The sequence below is a fragment of the Physeter macrocephalus genome, chromosome 20 (assembly GCF_002837175.3).
Source record: "Physeter macrocephalus isolate SW-GA chromosome 20, ASM283717v5, whole genome shotgun sequence".
NCBI lineage: Eukaryota > Metazoa > Chordata > Mammalia > Artiodactyla > Physeteridae > Physeter > Physeter macrocephalus.
In genome coordinates, this window is record NC_041233.1 from 89,362,536 (window position 1) to 89,373,657 (window position 11,122).

Below are 11,122 nucleotides of genomic sequence, written 5' to 3' on the forward strand. Positions count from 1 at the left end.
TGTGAATTTTGAATTGTATGAGCTGTTTGTGTATTTTTGATATTAAGCCGTTGGTCTCATTGTTTGCAAATATTTTCTCCCAGACCACATGTTGTCTTTTTGTTTTGTTGATGGTTTCCTTTGCTGTACAAAACCTTTTAAGTTTAATTAGATGCCACTTGTTTACTTTTGGTTTTATTTATTTTGCCTTAGGAGACTGATTCCCCCCCCCCCAAAAAAAATTGGTACAATTTATGTCGAAGAGTATTCTGCCTATGTTCCCTTGTAGGACTTTTATGGCTTCAGTTCTTACATTTAGGTCTTCTATCTTCTCTTCCTGCACAGGATAACTAAGGACTTGTTTTATTCGGTAGCATGTCTTTATACAGGGGATTTATTTTCAACTATATAAATATGAAAGTAGAAGACTATTTTTCCTTTCTCTGAGTGAGCACTAGAAGTCCAGCTTCTGGTTCCTACATCTTGCCTTAAAACCTGGTGGTTAGCCAAATATCATCTCTCATGTTCTGATTTGTCTTTAACCTTCTTTCAAATTCTGATACTGGGATTTTCCCTTTTTTCAAGCTTAGCTCTTATAGGATAACAGGAGAGGGTAACTACTAACCCATTTTTCCATGTTGCTAGATAGTATTCCATGTTTTCATTCACACACATGAACACACATACACACAATATTTTTCTTTTAGGTATAAATTAAATTTTACTTGCTATACATTTTTATTGATATAGAAAAATTAGAGAAGTTCTAAGAATTTAGCTGTAATGATTAAAAAGATGAGAAAAGTATCATTTTATTTATCAAGGTTAAATCATATGAAATGCCACTCTATACTACCCCCAATTTTTTTTTTTTTTTGGTAATATCTCACTCCAAATTTCTTTACCATGGCCTTGCCTATATTTAGAACTTCCGTCTTGTCATTCTTTCACTTCACTCATTATACTACAGGCTTTGAACAGGTTCCCATACAAGTTCCCTACTGCTATTCAAAATGCTAGATCATTTCCCAAACTTTCTATCTCAGCCTAAACATCAATTCCACAAATAGGTTTTTCTAACTATCTTATCTATGTAGTTATACCCCTCCTCAAAATTCTCTATTCGAGCACTCCATTTCTTCAGAGCACTTTTCATGATCTCCTTATATTTGGGAAGTTTGTCATTAATTTCCTATTAATTTTCTTTCTCCTCTTCTGTAATATAAGCTCCAAGTGTGGACAAAGTCCCTTTTCTTTCATATATGCCACTATATTGTTTTCTTCTTTTTTTTTTTTTGGCTGCACCATGCAGCATGTGGGGTCTTAGTTCCCCAAAAGGGATTGAACCCATGCCCCCTGCAGTGGAAACATTGAATCTTAACCACTGGACCACCAGGGACGTCCCCAGTATGCCACTATATTCTTATTTTCTATTGTAGTGCCTGACACATATGTATATTGAATTAGTTTTGCAAATTGAAAGATTTGATTTAATAAGAAAGTTAAATGTGTTTTATATTGATTGCATCAGAAATACTAAGTGTGTTTAAGGCTATGGGATTTGAGCATGCCAAATTTTTCACCAGAGAACATTAGTAATTTAATTACTTTTTTCCATTGTTTCATGCTTCTTAATCAATTAACTAGTATGGATATTTGTATCGAAGATTTATCAAAATAAAGTGTAAAATGTGCTCAAAATAAAGTACTAAAATATAAAATTTTATAGGATCAAAACTGTTTTAATACATTACTTGCTTTTGTTTTCTTCTTACATAATGGTGTTCTCTTCAATCTTCATTATTTTAGTATCCAGGAGCAATAACATTGGAGGGATTTTTAGTTATTATAGCTCAATTATTTGGCCTTAAATTAAGATTAACATATGATGACATCCATAAGTGTTCCTGTCCAAGAGCTACATGCATAATGAATCATGAAGCAGTGTAAGCCTTGTTTTTCTTTTGAATTAATTTCACACATACATTTGTGAGGTTGTTTACAAGACATAATGAATTTCTTATCCTTTATACTCAGTTCCACATCAAAAGTTGGAAAGGTATGTTGTGCCTGAAGAGATATCACAAATTTGTCCAAATGATACAAGACTCCAGAAGGTGGTAAATCTCATGATAATGAAATATTCACTCAAGGGAATTAGAGGGAAATTTTAAATATTTATGAAGACTATGAAATATTTTATAAAATATAATACTATTTTTGTTTTTGTTGTTGTAGTATCTATTGCCAAGGCAAAGATGTCAAAATCATGCTTAAAAATATAACAAAGAACTGGCAGCTTTGACTATTATTTTGATGGAAATAAAAAGGAGGAAAGATTTGAAGAGGAAAAAGAATTGCCCTCATTTGCAGAAATCATGATTAACTACCTACTTAAATCAACAGAATCAGTATACAATTAGAACAACAACATTAAAAAATTCATCAGGATGATCAATCTTGGAAAACACTAGTATCTGAATATCAGCACTAAAAAAATGGATGACCTATTATAAAATTTCTAATTTTTCCAGAAGAGATCTATAAGTTCAGTAAAATCCCAATCTATATTTTAGATTATTTTTTAAGGAACTTGATAAACTCTATGGGAAGTGATAAAATGAAGATGGTAAACATAAACAACTTTTTGGGGATTATGAGGTGTAATTTATGACCAAAGAAGGGATTTTATTTTCGGGAGACACTACATATTGTCTACAGATTTGTAGAAATAAAGAAATGGGGGAAAGATGATGATGTTGGATATAATGAAGACTTAAGAGCAAAATCATGGAGTAAACTAGAGAGGAGAGGATCTGGTACGTAAAAAAAGGGACTGGCTTTTATCAGAGCTGGGCATATTCAATTATTTTGATAGAGTGTTTGGAGGGTAAATAGATAGATATGAAGGTAGTTGAATAGCTGTGAGACAGGCTGAGACCTGGGACCCTTTGCTGCAGTGCTGCAGTGCTTCCACTTGGACAAATCTCTCTTCGAGCAACAAAACACAAAGAAGCTGTATGGGACTGAAAATAACTGCGTGCATGCTGAGTTGGGACAAATTCTGAACAAAAGATACAAAAAGACTCAAAAAAAGAAACACCCAACTGCCGCTTTTGAAGAGCCTGGAGCAAAAGCAGGGTACTGTGCATGACCCCTGCACACAACACCACCTAAGGGGTGAGCAAACCACCTAAGCCACCGTTCTGGCCTGACCCTTGGACACACCCCTACCCTCACCCCATATAAGGAACAAGCTTGCTCCCCCGCCTCACGGAGCGAGCCAGCAAGGGAAACTGTTGATTGTTTTCACTCCCCCAATGCTGCTTGCAGCAGGGGCCCCAATAAAGCCTTGCCTGAATTTCTTGTCTGGCCTCTGACCAATTTCTATGGATTAAGGAGACCAAGAACCCTGGTTGGTAACGGTTGCAACAGAGACCATATGGCACACTATTTCATCAAAGCTGAAACTATTTTCTATTTCATTCTTTACAGAAAATGTTTGCTGTACCCTATTCTATAGCATTTCCAAGAGCTGCTTGTGGGATTTAGTTTTATCTTACAGGAGCAGTAACCAGCTCACAGACTCACATGTGTTGGCTTGCTTCCCTTCCCTAACATGCCATACCAGTGCTTTGGCGGTAGGCAGAATGGACCTTCAAAGATGTCCTCACTCGAATCCCTGGAGTTTGTGGATATGTATGTTACATGGTAGAAGGTAAGTTGCAGAAGTAATTAAGGTGATGGACCTTCAAATAGGGACACTATCCTAGATTACCTGGGTGGGTGCAATCTAATCTCATGAGCCCTTAAAAACAGAGAATATTCCCCAGGTGAAGTCAGAGAGATGTGGCAGAATGGGACTCAAAAAGACTGGTGCTGGGAAAACTGGACATCTACATGTGAAAGAATGAAATTAGAATATTTCCTGACACTATACGCAAAATGGATTAAAGATCTAAAGGTAAAACCCAAAACCTTAAAACTCTAAGAAGAGAACCTAGGCAGAACACTCTTTGATATAATTTATAGCAGTATTTTTTCAGATCTGTCTCATAAAGCAAAAGCAATAAAAGCAAAAATAAACAAATGGGGCTATTTAAACTTAAGCACTTTTGCACAGCAATGGAAACCATTGACAAAACTAAAAGACAACCTATGGAATGGGAGAAAATACTTGCAAATGACCAAAACATATAAACAGCACATAGAAATCAATATCAAAAAACAAACAGGCCAGTCAAAAATTGGTCAGAAGACCTGAATAGACATTTTTCCAAAGAAGTCATACAAAATGGCTAACAGGCAGGTGAAAAGATTCTCAGTATTGCCAATTATTAGAAAAATGCAACTCAAAAGCCCAATGAGATATCGCCTCAAACCTGATAGAATGTAGAATTTATAAGTGTACAAATAACAAATGTTTGAGGGGACGTGGAGAAAAGGAAACCCTCCTGCACTGTTGGTAGGAATGTAAACTGATGCAGCCACTATGGAAAACAGTATGGAGGTTCCTCAAAAAACTAAAAATAGAACTACCATATGACCCAGCAATCCCACTACTGGGCATATATCCAGAAAAGACGAAAATTAATTCGAAAAGATATATGCACCACGATGTTCATAGCAGCACTACGTACAATAGCCAGGACATGGAAACAACCCAAGTGTCCGTGACAGATGAATGGATAAAGAAGATGCAGCATATATACACAATGGAATATTACTCAGCCATAAAAAGGATGAAATTCTTCCATTTGCAGCAACATGGATGGACCTAGAGAATATTATGCTTAAATAAAAAGTTTAAAAAGTAACATAGCTTCAAAATAGGGGAATCAAAAATTGATAGTAATTAAGGAAATAAAATAGCCAAACATGGTTGGTTTTTTTGGTTTTTGGTTATTTTCACTGATCCAAAACTTTTTTTTTTATTTGAAGTATGGTTGATTTACAATATTATGTTCGTTCCAAGTGTACAACATAGTGATTCAATATTTTTATACATTACACTCCATTTAAAGTTATTATGAAATACTGGCTATATTCCCCGTGCTGTACAATGTATCCTTGTAGCTTATTTAATTTATACATAGGAGTTTGTACCTCTTAATCCGCTACCCCTATCATGCCCCTCCCCCTTTTCTTCTCCACAGTGGTAACCGCTAGTTTGTTCTCTGTATCTGTGAGTCTGTTTTGTTATACTCATTCGTTTGTTTTATTTTTTAGATTTGAAATATAAGTGAGAACATACAGTATTTGTCTTTCTCTGTCTGACTTATTTCAGCAAACATAATACCATTTGCAACCACATGGATGGACCTAGAAGGTATTATGCCAAATATGTTTTTTAATAGCTCCAACTATAAATGAACAAAATTCTAATCGATAGTAAAATAGAAAAACAGATGAACACATTCTCATTCAATGTGTGATATACAGCAACCAGAGGGGGAAAAAAAAAACTATTGCTACTCACAACGTGGATGGATCTCCTAATCATCATGTTAAAAAAACTTAAGCATAAAAAGAATACATGGTGATTGGCTCCATTTATATAGGCTCAAAAACAGACAAAACTAATCTATGGTGTTAGAAGTAGTGATTGTCAGGGGACAATCTGGCAGCTTTAGTGGTTCAATATTTTATTTCTAGGTGTTAATTACACTGGTTTGTTCACTGGAATATTGAGTTGTGCCTATATATATTATATATTTATACATAAATGTATAACATATGTAGTATAAAGATTTATATATATTATATAAAAGTTCACTTAAGTGTAGATGAATCTTCCTGTTCATTAGCTGTTTCTTCAACCTTGCCTTTCGGAAGTGATTCTGCACTTTCTTAGACGGAAAGCGGAGTCACAAGGCGTCAAAGCCTCCTCCTACATAGATTTAGGGGCCAAGGTCGCTCACGTTGAACGGTGCACAGCAGGCAGCCTCTCGACCCTCCGCTGCTTTCCCAGCCGCCTGCCTCCTGCGGTGTGTGCGGTCAGGAGGGGTCTCGCGCCCCCAACTGCCCTATAGTCAAGCGTACGGCCGTTGTTCGGGCTGCCATCCAGGACGTCCAGCCATGTTGTGCCTTCTGTTTCTGCTCCTGGGGCTCATCGGGCTTCAGACAGACGATAGTAAGTACTGAAACCCTCTTCTGACCTTCAGGGAATGTCCGGTCTCCTTTCTGTTTCCCTCTGAGAGGCTGGATATCCCTTTGAAAATGTTTTTTTGGTGGGAGCTCCAACTGTGTAAGCCCGAATCCACTCCCACGTTGCCACTTTTCCCAATCAAAATCCACTTTGGCTGCGAGGGTCTTTCCCACTCTTCTTGGGACCGTAGTAAAGATGGGAGATGCCGTGGCTTGAGTAGATGCCTTAAGGTTAGAGTTTCATATACTGCTCTGCATTTCTGATATCTGGATTCTGTAGTTGGAGGGTCCAAAGGACCTGACTTTATTTGTTCTGAGAGCACTTGGGCCTATTACCTCAGGGTTACCAGAACCTGCCCACAGGGCAATATTTCTAAAGCAGTATACCTGTTTCTCTTTAAAGGATTTGTAATTCTAGAAAGAAGTGGGTATTGAGGTGAGGGTATTTGAAAAGAGAGTAAAAATGAGGGATGGCATATAGAATATTATGGATTTAGATGAGGAAATAATGAAGGAAGCTATGAGGTGGTGAGTGTTGCCCCTATAAAACATTTTGCACCTTGCAGATTCAGAAAGACTACGTGTGCAAATTACAGTTCCAGAGAAAATACGGTCAACATCAAGTGGAGGAGTTGAAACATATGTAATTAAGCCCTAACATTTTTCACAAACTAAAAAGCATGTGAATATTTTGTTCCTAATAAGTAAACATGGTGTTTTTAATCTCTGTACACTTTCTGAATTTTATATTTATACCCAATTTTTCTTAAATGGAAGAGCCCTTTTGAAAATGATCCAAGATTAACAATGTTTCATAGAAATATGGTGCAGTGATGCTTATTATCAAAGCCCCAAGGCCCATCTTCTTTCCCTCTTGAGTGTCTGAATAATACCTGACCTGATCCTTTTAGAGTCTCTTGTCACTCATTCACCATACAATATTTGGAAGATTTTTAGTAGTTTTTAAGTAAGCCTATGGCATCCCTATAGGGGATGGCAATCATTTGATTTAATGAAGTGTTGTATGAATAATTTTTGTCTTGATTGCAAATATGTTAATCATTAAGAATTCTTTTTATGCCATCTTAGTGTATCTTGGTTCAGGTATTAGTTTTCTCTTTTTTATTCTTTGAATTAATTAGAAAGTTTCTTATCTTTTTTTTACTAGTTTCTAGAATCATTTCTAAAGAAGTGAAGTGTTTTTTTAAAACACCACACCTTAATTTTCTTTTTGATTGGTAGTAAATGTTTAGATAATTTGAATGCAAATATTTCCTTATCAGCTACCTAGTTGTCACACTAATACAGATATCACAAGCTTAAAATTTTCAATATATAATTTATAAGGGAATGAATATTTATGAAAACTTTAAATCATTTAAATAGAAAAAAAGAGGTGAGACATTTAACAGCATTTTAAGAGTATTTTATTTTTTTAATGCAAAAATCTATGGAATTACTTGGTCATATTAAATGTACACAGAATTGACTTAGAGGGAAATATCTTCAACCAGGTTTCACCAGATACTATGACAGTAATTCTCATAAGAGAAGTAAAAAAAAAAAAAAAATCATCTGTCCTCAACTGTCAAATTCATGAGGGAAAAATTTTGACTATTTTGTTAATGTCTCTAACTCCAGTGCCTAGAACAGTGCTGGATACATAATAAAGGATTAATAGTATTTTTTGAACTGATAAGGCTATTGTACGTACCGACTTAACAAATGCAACAAACATAATATGAAAAGTGTATGTTTATAATTATTATAATTAATAAAGAATATACCACAAGAGAATATTCAACTTAAAAAGACTAGGAGGTTTTAAAAATAACTGAATGGAACTTCTGTACATGAAAAATATAGTATGAGAGTAAAATCAAGAATTAACAGTAGCCAGAGACAGCTGAAGAAACTAAACAGATGCAACATATAAACAGCTCAAGGAAAAAGAGGAGAGAATTAGAGGCTTAAGTACAGAACAATTAGAATTCCTGGAAAAGAGAGAAAAAAATCTGGAGAAGAGGTTATATTAAATATAGATGAACTGAGATCAGGTATCACAACACAGAATAAATAAAAATTAGAGTACATTAACATTTTTCAGATTACAAGAGAAGAAAATAATTTAAATAATGTACTTCAGCAGTTAGAAATTGAAACTGGGACAAAGAATAACATAAAAGCTGGAATTGATGAAAAAGTATGAATATGTATACCTCAAAACAAAACAAATTGAATATACAATTGTAACTGTAACAAATAAAAGAATATAAAGCATATATACATCTTGGTATAATAGGGAATTAAAATTTAAATAAAACTTAAAAATTTTGATTGATTAAATTTATCAGAAATTACATATATTTCAAATTGAATTTAAAAATATATACCTATAAGAGAAACACCTAAATCACAAGGGAATAGAAAGTTCTAGCACAAAAATAATAAAAATTATACAAAGCAAATTGTAAAGTTAGTATATGCAGCCATATTTTATCAGGCACAAGTTGTCTGTAAGGCAACACAAAAGTATGAAAGATTTTAATAGTGTTGAAAAAAGTGGACATAGTGATACATAGAGCAGAAATTTAACAAATGAATAATACAATGAATAAATGTGTCAACAAATTCAAAAAACCTTGAGGAGATAAGCAATTTCATAGAAAAACAAACTCCTGGGATATAGGGAAAGATGAAAATGCCCAACACTTTAAAAAATTTGAATCTGAATATAAATGTCTGTTTCTCCTGCCTCAAAAATACAAAAACAACCATTAAAACTAAGTCAAAAGCTAAATTATTTTACAAATAAATACAACTAAACATTTGAGAAAGACATAATTAAAACTCATAAAAACTCAGCCAACAAAAAGAAAAAGAGTTAATACTGCTGAATACATAAAGGCAATATTACCTTGACACCAAAAACAAAGAAGGGCAATATATGAAAGAAAATTTGGGACTGAATTAATTCATGAGTATATGTGGCAAACATAAGAAATATGAGAATATCTAATATAACAAAGTATTAAGAAATGACCAATGGCTTGTTTGTTTTTTGTTATTGAGTTGTATGAGTTGTTTGTATATTTTGGAAATTAAACCCTTGTTGGTCACATCATTTGCAAATATTTGCTCCCAGTTAGTTGGTTGTCTTTTGTTTTGTTTATGGTTTCTTTTGCGGTGCAAAAGCTTATAAGTTTGGTTAGGTCCCATTTGTTTATTTTTACTTTTATTTCTATTGCCTTGGGAGACTGACCTAAGAAAACATTGCTATGTTTTATGTCAGAGAACATTTTACCTATGTTCTCTTCTAAATGTTTTATGGTGTCATGTCTTATATCTAAGTCTTTAAGACATTTTGAGTTTATTTTTGTGTATGGTGTGAGGGAGTGTTCTAACTTCATTGATTTACATGAGGCTGTCCAACTTTCTCAATACCACTTGCCAAAGAGACTATCTTTTATCCATTGTATATTCTTGCCTCCTTTGTCGAAGATTAATTGACCATAGGTGTGTAGGTTTATTTCTGGGCTCTCTATTCTGTTCCATTGATCCATATGTCTTTTTTTATGCCAATACCATGCTGTTTTGAATACTGTAGCTTTGTAGTATTATCTGAAGTCTGGGAAGGTTATGCCTCCTGCTTTGTTCTTTTTCCTCAGGATTACTTTGGCAATTCTGAGTCTTTTGTGATTCCATAAAATTATAGGGTTATTTGTTCTACTTCTGTGAAAAATGTCATGGGTAATTTGATAGGGATCACATTAAATCTGTAGATTACTTTGAGTGGTATGGTCATTTTACTAATACTATTCTTCCAATCCAAGAGCATGGGAGAGCTTTCCATTTCTTTAAATCATATTTAACTTCCTTTATCAATGTTTTATAGTTCTCAGCATATAAGTTTTCTCCTCCTTTGTTAGGTTTATTCTTAAGTTTTGTTTTGGATCTGATTTTAAAAGGGTTTTTTTCTTTAACATTCCCTTCCTGATATTTCATTGTTAGTGTAAAGAAATGCAAAAGATTTATGTGTGTTAATCTTGTATTCTGCTACCTTGCTGAATTTGTCAGTTCTAATAGTTTTTGTGTGGAGTCTAAATATGGGCAGAAGACCAAAATAGACATTTCTCCAAAGAAGACATACAGATGGCCAACAGGCACATGAAAAGATGCTCGACATTGCTAATTATTAGAGAAATGCAAATCAAAACTGCAATGAGGTATCACCTCATTCCAGTCAAAATGGCCAGCATTAAAAAGTCCACAAACAATAAATGCTGGAGAGGGTATAGGGAAAAGGGAACCCTTCTACACTGTTTGTGGGAATGTATATTGGGGCAGCCACTGTGAAAAATAGTATGGTAGTTCCTTAAACAACTAAAAACAGTGTTGCCATATGATCCAGCAATCCCATTCCTGGGCATATATCTGGAAAAGACAAAAACTCTAATTGAAAAGATACCTGCACCCCAGTGTTCAAAGCAGCACTATTTACAATAGCCAAGACAAGGAAGCAACCTAAATGTGCATCAACAGATGAATGGATAAAGAAGATGCAGTTTATATATACAATGCAATACTACTCAGCCATAAAAAAGAATGAAATAATGCCAACTGCAGCAACATGGATGGACCTAGAGGTTATCATACTAAATGATGTAAGTCAGACAGACAAAGACAAATATCATATGGTATCACTTATCTGTGGAATCTAAAAATGATACAAATGAACTTATTTACAAAAGGGAACCAGACTCACATACATAGAAAACAAACTTATGGTTACCTAAGGGGAAAAGGGGGGTATAAATTAGGAGTTTGAGATTAGCAGATACAAACTACTGTATATAAAATAAACAACAAGGTGTAGCACAGAGAACTACATTCAATATCTTATAATAACCCATAATAAAAGAGAATATGAAAAAGAATATACATAGGTATGTATAACTGAATCACTTTGCTGTACACCAGAAACTAACACAACATT

At 34.2% G+C, this 11,122-nt stretch overlaps 1 protein-coding gene across 1 annotated transcript in view; it reads left to right on the top strand.

Annotated features, from left to right (window-relative positions):
• The first annotated feature begins 6,057 nt into the window (after positions 1-6,057).
• ADAM2 (ADAM metallopeptidase domain 2) overlaps positions 6,058-11,122 on the top strand; it is a 70,965-nt gene continuing 65,900 nt past the window's right edge. The window contains exons 1-2 of the mRNA XM_028481664.1: positions 6,058-6,112; positions 6,693-6,769. Coding sequence (XP_028337465.1) covers positions 6,058-6,112; positions 6,693-6,769 — 132 coding nt within the window. The remainder of the gene's footprint in view (positions 6,113-6,692; positions 6,770-11,122) is intronic.